Source organism: Giraffa tippelskirchi, chromosome 14 (assembly GCF_054371585.1).
Source record: "Giraffa tippelskirchi isolate mGirTip1 chromosome 14, T2T-mGirTip1v1.2.pri, whole genome shotgun sequence".
Lineage (NCBI taxonomy): Eukaryota > Metazoa > Chordata > Mammalia > Artiodactyla > Giraffidae > Giraffa > Giraffa tippelskirchi.
The window spans coordinates 39,006,460-39,024,798 of record NC_137288.1 but is presented as its reverse complement, the minus strand read 5'-3'; the positions used below and the strand labels follow the sequence as shown (position 1 = coordinate 39,024,798).

General features: G+C 38.0%; 1 protein-coding gene across 2 annotated transcripts in view; it reads right to left on the bottom strand.

Annotated features, from left to right (window-relative positions):
• The window catches only part of LOC145533831 (desmocollin-3), a 51,008-nt gene that overhangs the window by 13,173 nt on the left and 19,496 nt on the right, over positions 1–18,339 (bottom strand). For both annotated transcript variants that reach the window (XM_081561168.1, XM_081561169.1), the window contains exons 7-13: positions 17,894–18,060; positions 14,356–14,490; positions 13,783–13,968; positions 7,543–7,802; positions 7,289–7,431; positions 5,657–5,881; positions 660–884 (exon numbers count right to left, since the gene is read on the bottom strand). In XM_081561168.1, the coding sequence (XP_081417294.1) occupies positions 660–884; positions 5,657–5,881; positions 7,289–7,431; positions 7,543–7,802; positions 13,783–13,968; positions 14,356–14,490; positions 17,894–18,060 (1,341 nt within the window). The remainder of the gene's footprint in view (positions 1–659; positions 885–5,656; positions 5,882–7,288; positions 7,432–7,542; positions 7,803–13,782; positions 13,969–14,355; positions 14,491–17,893; positions 18,061–18,339) is intronic.

Sequence of the window (18,339 nt, the reverse complement as noted above, 5' to 3'; positions counted from 1 at the left end):
AGCACAGTAAAAAGTAACTTGTAACATGGCTTAAAAATAATACAGCCATGGTCCAAAACCAGACAGTCTGGTTCCAGAGTCTTACTCTTAACCACTAGTCCTATTACAGAATAAAGGAACAACAGCTAAAATAGGCTGAAGGATCAGATGGAAATGAAAAGACAAGAAAAAACATGGCACCATTGGGAACTACATGGTGAGAAGGAAGTTAATAGAATTTAATAAACCTGGCAGGGTACACCTAAGAAGAAATACTGCTGTGACTTGAACATCTCCCACAAATCTGTAACTGAAACAAAATGATGTAAAATGCAAGTGGCTTTTGGTGGACTTGCATGTGGCAGAAGTTTTTAGATTGTTTGATTTGACCTTAAAAGGGGTAGTAATGAGGACCAAGAAATAAAAGCTACACAATGACGGCTTTGGCACAATCTAAGGAATTTTCAACGGTTCTGTCCCAGTATGAAGTCTCTGATCTCAAAAAGGATCTTGCTACCTCTCACAGAAAAGAGGCAATCAGAACTCAGAATATAACGCAAAAAGAATTTGTAAAGGGGACTCATGTCTGACGGATGGTTGGACAAGATTTCTTTTTAAAGACCTTTTCTCACACTCATATTTATTTTCTATGTTAACATCAGGTAAGTAAAGGGACTTACAGAAAAGTAGTGCTATGCCCAGAAGTATGGCAAGGATTGCCCATTTGCCAAGTATCACGTCCGCACTCCGTGCAGCAGCCCGGCATTGAACGGGGTGAGTACAATCACAGAGGTTCACTCTCAAGGTTTTTGTTGCAGATAGCCCTGCTCTGTCTTTTACAGCAACAGGAATGAAATATTCTTGAAATTGGGCATTTTTCTGATACGCAAGACGGGCAGCTGTATCTGAAAGAAAATAAAGGAATTATATTTTTAATGAAAATGGATTCCTCCTTTAAAATTTGTTCTACCACCTCTATTTTTTAAAGATATCATTCTTGGGGAACCACCTGCCACGTGAAAATGGATTAAAAAAAATGACGATCTTCAACCTTTTCAAGCACTAATATCACCGTATAGATGTTGTCCACTGTAACTTTTTAGAAGAGAGGCTTAAAGAAATAACTTGGCATTGCAATGACGCAGTAGCATTTCAGCAATATTTAACATCCCTTTATCTCTTCCCTTATCAAAAAGTTAATGACGCTAGATTGGCTCTTGACATACACTCCAAGCATTTCTCTAAAGTAGCAGGTTACAGTACTCATAAAGAATTAACACCAATAGTTACACATAACAGATGTCCTATGTTCATATTCTCTATTCATTTACCTCCTGGTACCTGTCCACTGTCTTTGGGTATAAGACAATTTTTCAAAACACAACAGACCCTTGGTTAATAACGCCTTCCCTCTGGAAGTAATCTCAATACCAGAAAGCTAATAACATCCCCTAGGCTAGGTATAAGGCTCACATCAACACGGATATAGTTATATCCTAACAACCAAATTTCTACCAACTGTGATATTTCCCCCATGATCTTGTTACCTTATTCCAATGATCCATATTATCAACTGACCAAAAGCTCCATACACTTTCAATGGCAACGCAATCTTTTGGGTTTTGCAGTAAATGAAATGACAAAATACCGCAATGTACCTCCTGGAAATGATCTGTAATGTTTAAGCATTTCTTAAATGCACTGGTAGCGCTATTAAGAACTTCAAAGATTCCTGGCTGTACCTCAGACCCAAAGCTCCCCAGAGGAATGTGAATTACCATTAAGGGTTATTTGGAACTTTTGCAGGATTATATTGTGCCGTAAGTAAAACCCTTCAAATCCCTCTCGTCCTTCAAGACCACAAGCTGAGCCATATCCAGGTCTCATTCATTCATATTAGTGCAGCAGCCTCTGACTTTCCTTGCCATTCAGCTCTGTCCTCTTCAGATTACCCTCCTAATTGTTATCCCTGTCACTTCTTTAAAGACATAAATCCAATACAGCATTGCCTTGCATGCACACTCTCAATGCGTACCTGCTATCACCAGCCATACAAAGATCAGTCTCCTAGGCTGGTACAGAAGGCCATTCACCACCACATTCCATCCTTCCTCCTCCCAAGTCTCTTGGCATTCCTACTAAAACCTTCTAAACTCTAACAACACCAACACTTACTTATTGTCCTGGTATTTTCTTTCTTTTATGCATATTTGTTTATTGCTTATTGATTAAACAAACATTTATTAAGCAGTTAGTATCTACTAAGCACTGGACTAGGTGCTGGAAATACATAGATGGGTTATGAATGTTCTGAGGAAGTCATGTATTAGACCAGAAAGGTAAACAGATAATAATATAACATGCAGATTATATGTAGACACAATAGGTGGATAGTAGGTGCTCCATAAATATTATGAATTAATACCAAGCTAAGAAGTGGGAGGGCTTCCCTGGTGGCTCAGTGGTAAAGAATCGCCTGACAAAGCAGGAGACACAGGTTCAATCCTTTGTTCTTGGGAGGATCCCCTGGAGAAGGAAATGGCAACCCACTCCAGTATTCTTGCTTGGGAAATTCCATGGACAGAGGATCCCTGGCGAGCTGCAATCCATGGGGTCACAAAAGAATCAGACAAGACTCAGCAACTAATCAACAACAACAGAGAAGTGGGAAGGAGGTATTCTAAGCAGAAGGAACAGCATATGCAACCATCAAGCTGCATGAAAGAGCATAGCATAGTAACAAAACAGCAGTGACCTATGGCTGTAACATAGAACACTGCAGCCTCTAGAAACCACTATTGTACGAGGTTGTGCTTCAGGCTTCAAGGGCTGGCCTCTGTCCATAGACTTCTATGTTTCCTTCCAGAACATCACAGAGTACTTATGCCCAGATCTCTCATTTCCAGAGTTTGCTTATACTAAAATTTAAGGCGCTCATCTTCTGTTTTTTTCTTCATCTTAGTGTAGTTACTTCAAAAACACAGCAAAAGCAATTTGTTTTAAGAATAAGTTGCCCCATAGTTTAACAAGGATTTTTGCCTTTGTTGTAAACGCAAATTTTGCCTTCATAAAAATTATGAGTTTTTTTCATTTTATGTATTAATACAATATATAACACAGGCCCCATACAATATTTGCAAAAGTTAAAGTGAGCCTTCTAAAATCTGTTCATGAGAACCTATTTTACATTCTCAGTTCAGGTCAGTCACTCAGTCATGTCCAACTCTTTGCGACCCCATGAACCGCAGCACACCAGGCCTCCCTGTCCATCACCAACACCCAGAGTTTACCCAAACTCATATCCATTGAGTCGGTGATGCCAACCAACCATCTCATCCTCTGTTGTACCCTTCTCCTCCTCCCCTCAATCTTTCCCAGCATCAGGGTCTTTTCAAATGAGTCAGCTCTTCACATCAGGTGGCCAAAATGTTGGGATTTCAGCTTCAACATCAGTCCTTCCAATGAACACCCAGAACTGATCTCCTTTAGGATGGACTGGCTGGATCTCCTTGCAGTCAAGGGACTCTCAAGAGTCTTCTCCAACACCACAGTTCAAAAGCATCAATTCTTCGGCACTCAGCTTTCTTTATAGTCCAACTCTCACAACCATACATGACCACTGGACAAACCATAGCCTTGACTAGATGGACCTTTGTTGGCAAAGTAATGTCTCTGCTTTTTAATATGCTGTCTAGGTTGGTCATAACTTTCCTTCCAAGGAGTAAGTGTCTTTTAATTTCATGGTGGCAGTCACAATCTGCAGTGATTTTGGAGCCCAGAAAAATAAAGTCAGCCACTGTTTCTACTGTCTCCCCATCTATTTGCCATGAAGTGATGGGACCAGATGCCATGATTTTAGTTTTCTGAATGTTGAGCTTTAAGCCAACTTTTTCACTCTCCTCTTTCACTTTCATCAAGAAGCTGTTTAGTTCTTCTTCCATTTCTGCCGTAACAGTGGTGTCATCTGCATATCTGAGGTTATTGATATTTCTCCTGGCAATCTTGATTCCAGCTTGTGCTTCTTCCAGCCCAGCGTTTCTCATGATGTACTCTGCATATAAGTTAAATAAGCACAGTGACAATATACAGCCTTGACGTACTCCTTTTCCTGTTTGGAACCAGTCTCTTGTTCAATGTCCAGTTCTAACTGTTGCTTCCTGACCTGCATACAGGTTTCTCAAGAGGCAGGTCAGGTGGTCTGGTATTCCCATCTCTTTCAGAATTTTCCAGTTTATTGTGATCCACAGTCAAAGGCTTTGGCATAGTCAATAAAGCAGAAATAGATGTTTTTCTGGAACTCTCTTGGTTTTTCGATGATCCAGAGGATGTTGACAATTTGAACTCTGGTTCCTCTGCCTTTTCTAAAACCAGCTTGAACATCTGGAATTTCATGGTTCATGTATTACTGAAGCCTGGCTTGGAGAATTTTGAGCATTACTTTGCTAGCGTGTGAGACAAGTGCAATTGTGTAGTAGTTTGAGCATTCTTTGGCATTGCCTTTCTTTGGGATTGGAATGAAAACTGACCTTTTCCAGTCCTGTGAGCACTGCTGAGTTTTTCATATTTGCTGACATATTGAGCGCAGCACTGGAGAAGGGAATGTCAAACCACTTCAGTATTCTTGCCTGAGAACCCCATGAACAGTATGAAAAGGCAAAAAGATAACACACTGAAAGATGAACTCCTTAGGTCAGTAGGTGCCCAATATGCTACTGGAGATCAGTGGAGAAATAACTCCAGAAAGAAGGAAGGGATGGAGCCAAAGCAAAAACAACACCCAGCTGTGGATGTGACTGGTGATAGAAGCAAGGTCCGATGCTGTAAAGAGCAATATTGCATAGGAACCTGGAGTTAGGTCCATGAATCAAGGCAAATTGGAAGTGGTCAAACAGGAGATGGCAACAGTGAATGTCGACATTCTAGGAATCAGCAAACTAAAATGGACTGGAATGGGTGAATTTAACTCAGATGGCCATTATATCTACTACTGTGGGCAGGAATCCCGTAGAAGAAATGGAGTAGCCGTCATAGTCAACAAAAGAGTTCGAAATGCAGTACTTGGATGTAATCTCACAAACGACAGAATGATCTCTGTTCATTTCCAAGGCAAACCATTCAATACCACAGTAATCCAAGTCTATACCCCGACCAGTAATGCTGAAGAAGCTGAAGTTGAACGGTACTATGAAGACCTACAAGACCTTTTAGAACTAGCATACAAAAATGATGTCCTTTTCATTATAGGGGACTGGAATGCAAAAGTAGGAAGTCAAGAAACACCTGGAGTAACAGGCAAATTTGCACTTGGAGTACAGAATGAAGCAGGGCAAAGGCTAACAGAGTTTTGCCAAGAGAATGCACTGGTCATAGCAAACACCCTCTTCCAACAACACAAGAGAAGACTCTACACATGGACATCACCAGATGGCCAACACCGAAATCAGACTGATTATATTCTTTGCAGCCAAAGATGGAGAAGTTCTATACAGTCAGCAAAAACAAGAGCAGGAGCTGACTGTGGTTCAGATCATGAACTCATTATTGCCAAATTCAGACTTAAATTGAAGAAAGTGGGGAAAACTACTAGACCATTTTACATTATGCTTCATGTGAATAAAGCAGTTAATCCATCCTCAGTTATTTCTGAGCATACAAATCATTATTTTTCATAAAATACCATTAACTCTGGTGATGGTCCATAGTCTGTTGATTTCTGGAGAAGTGTTTGCCAAGCTGAAGTAAAATGGAGCACCGTTGATGGAATCATCACGATCAATAGCAGAAATGTCAACATAGTCCATGTTTGCTTTGCAGATGACTAGATAATCTTGAAGTATTTCTGGTGGATTATCATTCACATCTTCAATGCTAACTGCAAGGGTTCCAGTACATGATCTACCATCTAGGAAGAAAGAAGAAAAGTTGAGTGTAGTTCACAGTTTTTTAAGAAAAAAAAATCAGCTAGATTCTAAATATGAATGGGCTTTTTAATTTTTTTAATTTTATTTATTTATTTATGGCTGTGCCAGGTCTTCATTGCTTGCACGTGGGCTTTCTCTAGTTGTGACAAGCCAGGGCTACTCTCTAATTGCAGTGTGCAGGCTTCTCATTGCAGTGGTTTCTCTGGCTGCAGAGCATGGACTCTGGGGTATGTGGGCTCAGTAGCTATGGCGCACAGACTTAGTTGTCCCACAGCATGTGGGATCTTCCCAGACCAGTCCCCTGCATTGGCAGGCAGATTTTTTTTTCTTTTTACCACTGAGCCGCCAAGGAAGCTCCTGGGTTTTTTTTAAATAAATAAGCTGATAATTAGGGAAAATGGCAAATAAGAAGGTAGATGGATAAATGAAACCTGTAGGGCATCTAAAATGACTACTGTGCTGTTGATAGTATCAGATATAACTGCTCATAAACCTTTTACCAGAATTCTTACCAAAAAGTAAAAATAAATGTCTGAATTTCAAACTCTCTAGTTCCTTGGGTTCCTTTTGGTACAGATGTTAGAAAGAGTAAAGTGACCATAGAAAAGCTTTTCTAATCCTGGTACACATTTTAACCACCTAGGCAGATTTTTTAAAAACATATGATGTCCAGGTTCCCAGACCAGGGATTCTAATTCAGTTGGTCTAAGATAGTGTCTACACCTTGAAATTACTTTTAAACATCACCAATTATTTTCATAGTTAGCCAGAGTTGAGAAACTCTGGGTTTCCTTAAGGAACAGAATGTAAAGAAAAAATCATTTTGACTCTATAGTCAGCTGAGTTATTTAATGACTTAATTTAAAAAGACATAAAGAGATCTAGAAGAGTCTGGTGAGACCATTTCATCTAGTACTAGACTTGAGTTTCATCTCTGCCCTCTGACACAGAGATCTGTAAGCTTGTAAGATGTTGCCATGCTAGGGATATAAAGATAAAGAAGGCATGGTTTCATGTCACGAAGCAGTTTCACCTTGTTTTATGGTTAAGATAAATAAAAACGATCTTTAATTTCTAAGAACTCTGTATACTTGGTAGCTCTGATGGTAAAGAATCTGCCTGCAATGTGAGAGATCTGGGTGTGATACCTGGGTTGAGAAGGAGAAGGAAATGGCTACCCCCTCCATTATTCTTGCCTGGAGAATCCCATGGATAGAGGAGCCTGGTGAACTACAATCCATAGGGTCCCAAGAGTAGGATAAGACAGAGCGCGCACACACACACACACACACACACACACACAGCACAAGAGTAAATTCTGCCCAGAAATAACTGCAGTTTATTCTCTAACTCTTCTATAACATCCCAGATGAAAACTCGTGTTTTACCTTGATCTATTGCCAGGACTGTAATATTATACAGCTCATTTCTGGAAGTTATAACCTCCCTGTCCAAGGTTTTGGAAGTCTCTACTGCGCCTGAACCTTCATTAATGGTGATCCACTCTTTAGGATCATGCAATATTTTGTACCTGTTAATAAAAAATAAAAGTGGTTTTAGCACTATAAAATGTATTAAGATATATTAGTGTCTCAATTATTACAAATACATTGTAAGTATGTGGTTATAGATTTCTTTGTACCTTAAACCACTGGCACTTTTAGTTTCAGGGTCATATGCCTTATAGCCATTGATCTTTGAACCCACTGCAGAGTTTTCTTTAATCCGTATATGCTGGACTTCAGGGCTGCATTCAGGCCCTTCATCCTGATCCGTCACATGAACTGTGACCACAGCTCTGTTCATGGTTGTCATCCTGAGTGCAACATCTCTAGTAAATGGAGCTTCATTGGTCACTCCAATTTCCAGGACCACTTGATGGTTTTCTTCATAATTCAGCGGCTTTCAAAAAAAAAAAAGGACAAGTATATCAACATCAGTGTAAAATACATTTGGTATTTCAAATAACAATTGAACTTTTGTCCATATGAACAGTGGTGCATAAATTCTGTGCTCCCATTTAGCCAATATTGACTTTCATCCTTCGTTAAAGAGAGAGGTGATTTTTCACTAAGCTTTTAGCAAAAGAGGCCTGAAAGTTGTGGAATCCAATTCCTAAAATATTTCTATAGCTCTTTCTTACTAAGAGAAAAATATTCTGAACCTGAAGATAATACAAAAACCGGACAGAATTCTGGCCTTGTTTAGAAGAAGAACTTAAGGGTCATCTGACTGATGGAGAATGTTCAACTCACTATTAATATTTTCCACTGACAAGGGCTCTTACAAAATTAGATGTTGACTTGAAACTGAGATAGTGCAGTGATTTTATCTCTGACAGAAACCATATTTCAAATGCATGTTTGAATTGTCCTGTAAGGCATGCAACTGGGCAATATTTATTTCAGCTTTTTCTTCTATCAAAATCCACACAGGTTCTCATTTCTTCTTAGAAATCTGCTTTGGCTTTTTGGCAATTCCTTCTTTGTTGAGTAAAATTTTTACCCCTTCTCATCATCTATTTGCATGAAAATTTTATTGTTGACAGTTTAAGAATTATACTTTGGTATCACCTGTAGTTTATCCAAAGAAATTACCACAGTGAAAATGTAGAGGAGGCGGTGCTAGCAGTAAAAAACTCACCTGCCAATGCAGGAGATGTAAGAGACACACATTTGATCCCTGTATTGGAAAGATCCCCTGGAAGAGGGCATGGCAACCCACTCTAGTATTCTTGCATGGAGAATCACATGGACAGAGGAGCCTGGCAGGCTATGTTCCATAGGGTGGCAAACAGTCAGACGCAACTGAAGCGACTTAGCATACACACACCCAGGAAAAATATATGTGCTAATTGGTACTATTATTATCATCATCCCCATTTTACAAAGCAGGAAAATGGAGAAGAGGAGATAAATTGGTTTTCCCATGGCCAACTCATTTGTGCTCGAGTTTGAAGCCTTGTAGTCTGGTTTGAGTCCATATTTCTAACCACCCCACTATAATTCTGCTTAATTAATTCGCCAACCTGTGAAATCTTTTGAGCCAATTCTTTAATTACAGCTGATTTTTATACAGCAAATCAAACTAAATCTAGAAAACACTATTTTACTGTACTGTAAAACTAAAGCATTTTTCTTTTTTATTGAAGTAGAACTGATTTATAGTGTTGTATTAATTTCTGCTATACAGCAAAGTGATTCAGTTATACATATACATGGTTTTTTATATTCTTTTCCATAATGGTTTATCTCAGAATGTTGAATATTATTCTGTTTTATACAGTAAGACCTTGTTGCTTATCCATTCTATATGTAATAGTTTGCATCTACTAACCTCAAACTCCCAGTCCATCCTTCCTCCTCTCCTCCTCCCCCTTGGCAATCACATTTGTTCTCTACGTTAGAACAATTTTTCTTTGATTCTTTTTCTGCTTATTAAATAATCACTGGGTAAACATTAAACAAAATCAAAACTGAAGAGCAAAATTTCTGGTTTAAACTTTTCTCCACATCTCCACATCTGAGTATTATCAAGTTGAGATATTAATGTGCTGTGCTTTGTTGCTTCAGTCATGTCCGACTCTTTGCAACCCTGCGGACCATACCCCACCAGGCTTCTCCGTCTTTTACATCTCCTGGATTGGCAGGTGGGTTCTTTACCACTAGCACCACCTGGGAAGCATACTAATACTAGTCCAATAAGAAGTCAAAAAAATTTTCTGAATCTTAGAATCTGCAAAATGCATGTGAGACTCTTTTTGACTCTTTTATTAAAAGCCCAGAAAACATATCGCCAAGAGAGAAAAAGGATTGATATCTGTTTATTGGCTGCTAATGAACACTCTCACAAATTGCATGCTTTGCTATGGTCATGCTGAGAGTTAGAGCATCTGCTGGCAATGAGAAATGGATAGAAATTTAGAAAACAGCTGCTGCCCTGGAGGAGGTGCAATTGTTTGATCTAGAGTCACTTGCTATAAGCCCTAGAGTTTCTTTATGTAATTTTTAAGGCTCAACCTAGATATTGCCTTAGTGGCTTAAACTCTCCAAAATTAGAAATCTGGTGAGATGAAACAATGATTAATGAAGACTTATGAATTCTCCTCAACCACAGGTTATCTTCTCATTTCATCAATTGAAAAAATTTGTCCAAAAATATTCCATAATATCCCTTACCTGCACTAAGATGCTAACAACTCCCTAGAAAATGTAATGTGAAGATGGAACTAAAGATGCTCTATGTTAAAATGACCAAGGGAAAAAAGTCACAAAGTTGAAAGAATAACAGTGACTATTAGGATTAAATGTATTATTGAAACAACTATAATTCAGCTGGGAAAAATATGACCAAGCAGTAGAAGGAGGCGACAGAGGATGAGATGGTTGAATGGCATCACTGACTCAATGGACATGAGTTTGAGTCAACTCCAGGAGACAGTGAAGGACAGGGAAGCCTGGCATGCAGTTCACGGTGTCACAGAGTCAGACATGACTTAGCCAATAAAAAACAACAAGTTTGAGTCAAAGAAACATAGACTCAGATTCTGTCTCTACTACATCCAAGCTCTGTCACTTTATGTAGGTTTCTTAATGTAACTAAGTTTTCTCTTCTGTATAATTCTCAGAATGACATTTAACATTAGCTCACACAGTAAGTGCTTTACACTACAAGACAATATTCTTTCTTGTTCTGGGTTAGGAAAACAAAACCAAAGGTCTTTCCCAAAAGACCCTTTTCTGCCCTCATAACATGGATCCTAGAACGTAGTAGTGCAACCAACAGTACAATATATAGAACAAAGAATATGTTTATTCCTGCTGTTTGAGGTAATACTATATCACATCCTCAATATCACCTTTTAAAAAGATCAACTACACCCAGGCTTATATTCAAAAGAGAAAGAGTGAGAACAATATGCGCTGCTAGATTGCATAATTTAATTGTTGTTAAAGGAATTAGAAATATTTATTCTAGACAAGGTAAGTGTCAAAGGACATAAAAGCCTTTTCAAAACATTATACCTGTTCTGTAAAGCATTAGATATAAAACCTGGTCCAAGACATGCGTTACAGAGAGAATAATTTAGACACAGTATAAATAAGACCTTCTGGGGATCAGAGCTCTCCAGACATGGAGTAAGCTACCAATGGAGATGTGGAGATCCTTAATAATCGAGAATGTTCAAGCATAAGTAGGTACCTAATAACTGGTAACAAAATTACAGAACAAAGACAGCATTAAAGCAGAACTGCTGGACTAAATAGATTAAGTCCTCTTACAACTTGTAAAGTGTATAATCTGAAACCATTTAATTGATTAAACCATAAATTGATTAAACTTAACTTGCTTCTTTAATATTCGCAAATCAATCAATGTGATACACCACATTAACAAATTGAAAGATAAAAACCATATGATTATCTCAATAGAGGCAGAGAAAGCCTTTGACAAAATTCAACATCCATTTATGATAAAAAAAAAACCTTCAGAAAGCAGGCATAGAAGGAACATACCTCAACATAATAAAAGCCATATATGATAAACCCATAGCAAACATTATCCTCAATGGTGAAAAATTGAAAGCATTTCCCTTAAAGTCAGGAACAAGACAAAGATGCCCACTCTCACCACTACTATTCAACATAGTTTTGGAAGTTTTAGCCATAGCAATCAGAGAACAAAAAGAAATAAAAGGAATCTATACTAGAAAAGGAGAAGTAAAACTCTCACTGTTTGCAGATGACATGATCCTCTACAGTGAAAACCCTAAAGACTCCACCAGAAAATTACTAGAGCTAATCAATGAATATAGTAAAGTTGCAGGATATAAAATTAACACACAGAAATCCCTTGCATTCCTATACACTAACAATGAGAAAACAGAAAGAGAAATTAAGGAAACAATTCCATTCACCATTGTAATGAAAAGAATAAAATGCGTAGGAATAAAGCTACCTAAAGAAACAAAAAAACCTATATATAGAAAACTATAAAAGACTGATGAAAGAAATCAAAGAGGACACAAATAGATGGAGAAATATACCATGTTCATGGATCAGAAGAATCAATATAGTAGTGAAAATGAGTATACTACCCAAAGCAATCTATAGATTCAATGCAATCCTTATCAAGCTACCAATGGTATTTTTCAGAGAACTAGAACAAATAATTTCACAATTTGTGTGGAAATACAAAGAACCTCAAATAGCCAAAGCAATCTTGAGAAAGAAGAATGGAACTGGAGGAATCAATCTGCCTGACTTAAGGCTATACTACAAAGTTACAGTCATCAAGACACTATGGTACTGGCACAAAGATAGACATATAGATCAATGGAACAAAATAGAAAGCCCTGAGATAAATCCACACACCTATGGACACCTTATCTTTGACAAAGAAGGCAAGAATATACAATGGAGAAAAGGCAATCTCTTTAACAAGTGGTGCTGGGAAAACTGATCAACCACTTGTAAAAGAATGAAACTAGAACACGTTCTAACACCATACACAAAAATAAACTCAAAATGGATCAAAGATCTAAATGTAAGATGAGAAACTATAAAACTCCTAGAGGAAAACATAGGCAAAACACTCTCCAACATAAACCACAGCAGGATCCTCTGAGACCCACCTCCCAGAGTAATGGAAATAAAAGCAAAATTAAACAAATGGGACCTAATTAAACTTAAAAGTTTTTGTACAATGAAGGAAACTATAAGCAAGGTGAAAAGACAGCCTTCAGAATGGGAGAAAATAGCAAATGAAGCAACTGACAAAGAATTAATCTCAAAAATATACAGGCAACTCCTGCAGCTCAATTCCAGAAAAATAAGCAACCCAATCAAAAAATGGGCCAAAGAACTAAACAGACATTTCTCCAAAGAAGACATACAGATGGCTAACAAACACATGAAAATATGCTCAACATCACTCATTATTAGAGAAATGCAAATCAAAACCACAATGAGGTACCATCTCACGCTGGTCAGAATGGCTGCTATCCAAAAGTCTACAAACAATAAATGCTGGAGAGGGTGTGGAGAAAAAGGAAACCTCTTACACTGTTGGTGGGAATGCAAACTAGTACAGCCACTATGGAGAACAGTGTGGAGATTCCTTAAAAAACTGGAAATAGAACTGTCATACGACCCAGCAATCCCACTGCTGGGCATACACACCAAGGAAACCAGAATTGAAAGAGACACATGTACCCCAATGTTCAACGCAGCACTGTTTACAATAGCCAGGACATGGAAGCAACCTAGTTGTCCATCAGCAGACGAATGGATAAGAAAGCTATGGTACATATACACAATGGAACATTACTCAGCTATTAAAAAGAATGCATTTGAATCAGTTCTAATGAGGTGGATGAAACTGGAGCCTATTATACAGAGCGAAGTAAGTCAGAAAGAAAAACACCAATACAGGATATTAACCATATATATGGAATTTAGAAAGATGGTAACGATGACCCTATATGCAAGACAGCAAAAGAGACACAGATGTAAAGAACAGACTTTTGGACTCTGTGGGAGAAGGCGAGGGTGGGATGATTTGAAATAATAGCATTGAAACATGTATATTATCATATGTGAAACAGATAGCCAGTCCATGTTTGATACATGAGACAGGGCGCTCAGGGCTGGTGCACTGGGATGACCCTGAGGGATGGGATGGGAAGGGAGGTGGCAGAGGGGTTCAGGATGGGGAACACATGTACACCCACGGCTGATTCACATGAATGTATGGCAAAAACCACCACAATATTGTAAAGTAATTAGCCTCCAATTAAAATAATAAATTTAAAAAAATTAAATTAAAGCAAAAAAAAACACCTTAACTTGCCAAATTGTCAATTACTCATTATTTACTGTACCTTTACAACAGACAAAACACCTTCATTAGTTGCTTTGTCTGTACTGATTTTGAAATGTCCATTTTCATTGCCCTTTAAAATAGTAAAATTGGCTCTCCAATTGGCAGTGTTAATCAAATCCTTATCTTCTATAGGTATTCTTAGGATTTCCACATTGACCGTGTTTTCCTCGACTGATGCTTCATACTGAAACAGAGAGAACTCATTAAAACCTTATTTTACAAGGGAAACTTCTACAAAGAAAGTATAATATGTCTTTCACTCCAAAAGTACTTGTTCTTAAAGCTTTTGCCTACATTATTTCAAAACATGAATCACAAAAGCATTGTTTTATTAAGGGTTATCTTTTAAATGAAGGAAGAACTTTGATACAAATGAAGACTAATACTATAGCCTTTAACAAAAGAAGGATAATATAAATACCAATATGAATAGGTAAAAGAGATTTATATGCCATATGTTTCATTTTATTGATAAAATAAGCATAGATACTTCTAAGTATGATAAATACTTTATTAATTCAGATTAAATTAAAAACAGCAATAGAGATCAATTTTGATATTATCTACTTACAGCATTTTGTCTGAAAGTGGGCAAATTGTCATTTGAATCTTTTACTGTTATGATGCAAGTTGCTGTACTCATCAATCCAAAAAATTGGCCATCCATATCTTGTACTTTCATTATCAATGAGTATTTGTCTACAACCTGAAAACAAAGGAAATATGTAATTAGTTTTGAAAACCTTTGTTTAGATGTATAAAGGAAACCACAGTGGCACACACTTCTATTAACGTGTATCCGTGCTTTTATTTGATTTCCCTATTTGTATATAACCAAAAGCATGGTAGACAGGAAGAAAGCTGAAAGTAAGCAGAGCTTCAATATCAAAGATCCATAGTAAGAAAATAGACTTATGTTTTAGGTTGCAGGTAATCAAAGAAGGTTTTATGGGAGTCATATGGGGAGTACAAAATAGAAACATTTGAGTTTTAGAAAAAATGTTTTTAAAAAAGGTTGAGCATAATTGGGAGTGAACTGAGCTGGGATTCAAAGGAACCTGTTGAAGCCTCCTGCAAAGCTGGGGCGTTAGCAATGAGGACAAAAAGCAAGGGTGATAGGAAAGTTATTTATAAGTCAAAATGCAGTTTGACTTGAGAATAGATTGTATGCATAGTTACGAAAGAAAGAGGGGTTGAGGATGCTGCTCAGGGGTCCTACTTAGATAGATGGGTAGACAGAGGTATTACCAACCAATACAGGAAGACAGTGGTTCCTTGAGAAGGAAAGTACTAACAAGGTTGGCAAGGAGGAGTGAAAAAAAAATGAGTTTTTCCTGGTGTATATTGAATTCTATATTCCTGTGGGAAATTTAGTGGAAGCAGACTGGCTTCCCTGATGGCTCAGTGGTAAAGAATATGCCTGTAATGCAAGAGACTCGGGAGATGCAGGTTCAATCCCTGGGTCAGGAAGATCCCCTAGAGGAAATGGCAACCCACTCCAGTATTCTTGCCTGGAGAATCCCACGGACAGAGGAGCCTGGTGGGCTACAGTCCAAAGGATCACAAAGAGTCTGACGTGACTTAGCGCGCGCGCACACACACACACACACACACACACACACACACACACACACACGGGAAATCTAAGGAAAAAGGTCCAGAAGACAGCTGAAAAGATAGACCTATACTTAAGGGCAGCTTAAGGATCGAAATACCAATCTAGGGGTCAGCAGTAGCTGGACAGTGGTTGAAATTATGGCAAGAATCAAATTTCCAGAGAGAGAGTGAGTGAAAGTCGCTCAGTCATGTCGAACTCATTGCAGCCCCATGGGCTGTACAGTCTATGGAATTCTCCAGGCCAGAATACTGGAGCGGGTAGCCTTTCCCTTCTCCAGGGGATCTTACCAATCCAGGGATCCAACCCAGGTCTCTCTCATTGCAGGTGGATTCTTTACCAACTGAGTTATCAGGGGAGAGAATAAAGGATGAGAAAAGCAGAGGATGTAAGGAACACTAGTATTTCATGCTTAGGAGAAGTAAGAAAACTAAGCAAAGGACAGATGCTCAAAACAAAAGATCAGGGAAGCAGGAGGAGAACCAGAAATCCAAGAGAAGAGAGAGTTTTCATAATTGCCAGCAATAGAGCTTTAATAATTACCCCCTGGAGTAGGCAGTTAGGTGATCACTGTTGACCTCTGAGAATGGAGTTTGCAGAAAATGTTCTGATGCTGAAATGGACTCACTGGTTTGTGGCACAATCACCTCTGTTGCCTTCTCTTCATTTTACTCTTCTTTAGCCACTCCTTTTGTTCTTTTATTTTTCATCATTTTCTATTTCCCTCTATCCCTTCCCTGGTCTTTATTTTACTCATCCTTCTTTTACAGTGGAAACTAACATTCCCATCCCAAAATATTCCTTCCAAAGGCTCTGGCACTCTCTGAGATCCTCCTCTAAATGAAGTTTCATCTCCCTTGTTCATTTCTTTACTTCCTGCATTGTCCCCTACAACACATTTCATGGTTGTTACCCACAAAATCCCATTCGATTTTTTTTTATCAAGGGAGCAAATCTGGGATTTGATCCCAAATCTGTAACTTACAAGCTGTGTAACCCTAATTTATTTAATTTCTCTAAATCTCATTTGTCAATATTGAAAAATTAGGAAAAATCCTTGTTTTCACTTGATTACCACATCCCACAGATACAAAAATATATTTATATAATTCCCTTCAAACATTCCCATTTGTTATGACCATTGTGTGTTTTATCACATAGAATGTCACAATCCCACAAAAATAAAAAAATAATCAATAAAACCTTCGTATTTTTTTTATTGTTTTTGATAGGTTCTCACCATCCCTCCCTTTTGCTCTGGGATCAAATACCATTGATTTCTTCTTTAATATTTCTCCCAGTCATATCGATCCTTCTGTTTATGTTATTCTAGTTTTAGTAGGTACCACTGAAGTGTTCTAATAAAGCTACTTTGTACATGTGAAACTGATTGATCTACTTCAGTCAATAATGCAAGAATCTGGATTAAATATGGGCTGATGAAATGTATAAGAGCAACAGTGAAAGATCAGAAAATACAGTGCGGTAATTTGACCAGGGCAAGTCAATCCATCCTTCTGACTGTCACCTTTCTCCTCCATAGAGTAGATGTAATCCCTATCTAACCCAACAAGGAAATTATCAAGATGAATTAAAATTATGCATGAAGAATTTGAGCATCAAGTGCTATACACATAACAATATGCTATTAATATCATCCAAATAGTGCTGTGAGTTTTTAACAATCCACCTACTTTATCTTAACTAATCCTTTCCTGATTAAAAGTTGTTTTTTTTTCTGTTGTTGTTTAGTCATTAAGTCATGTCTGACTCTTTGCAACCCCATGGACTGTAACCTGCCAGGCTACTCTGTCCAGGAAGGACACTGGAGTGGGTTGCCATTTCCTTCTCCAAGTACGTATCTATAATAACAGGATAGGGATCAGGGTATAATCTATACTCATGGAACAAGCAAAACTAATTGTCCTACATGAGAACTGAGCTGGAACACTGAGTTAGAACCAACTAGTCATACACAAGAACTAAAATAATATTCAATAATATCAACTTTCATAAGTAATATCTTTTTTCTCACCCCTTCTGAATACCAATTGATTTTTACTTCTATCTCTCATGGTTTCTCTTATAAAAGGAAATAAAAATCATATTATAACAAGCCTTAATAATATAGCCAGGAATTCTTATTGTCTTATGCCTAAGTAAAATAAAATGAGAAACTCTTAATCCACCAGCTTCTCAGGTGGCTCAGTGGTAAAGAATCCACCTGCCAATGCAGGAGACACAGGGGATGTAGGTTTGATCCCTGGGTTGGGAAGATCCCCTGGAATAAGAAATGGCAACCCACTCCAGTATTCTTGCCTAGAAAATCCCATCGACTGGGAGCCTGGTGGGCTACAGTCCATGGGGTCACAAATAATCAGACATGACTGAGCATGCACACATGCCTAATCCATAGGATAGCAAATTATAGTAAATTGGAGGTGGTGGGTTCAACCCCCAGTAAAATAATAAGTCTGCAGATTGTGAAAGTTACCTCTCTGTCCAAATAATGAGAGACTGTGGTGATCACACCTGTGCTGGGATGCACAGAAAACAGCCCAGGTGATCTTGGTGTCTGCTCCAAAATGCTGTACTTCAGGCGCGTGTGCATCGTGTCTGGTTCATCTCTGTCCGTGGCACAAACCACTCCCACTGAAGTACCTACATGTTTGTTTTTTTTTTTTTTAAAAAAAAAAGGAATCTTTACTTTCCAGAACTGCAAAATATGTTTAGGCATATCTACACTTCTCAAAGTCTAACATTGAGAGTGGAAACCTCATTTAAGTTGTATTTCTTACCAGCAATATTCCATCTTTACATAGTACTGGTGAAGATGACTTCAAATTTATAACAAGAAATACTTTAATGCTGAGAATCAAGATTTACTTTGTCCACAGTTTAAACTATTTGAAAGTAAATTTACTAAAAAACATATAAATA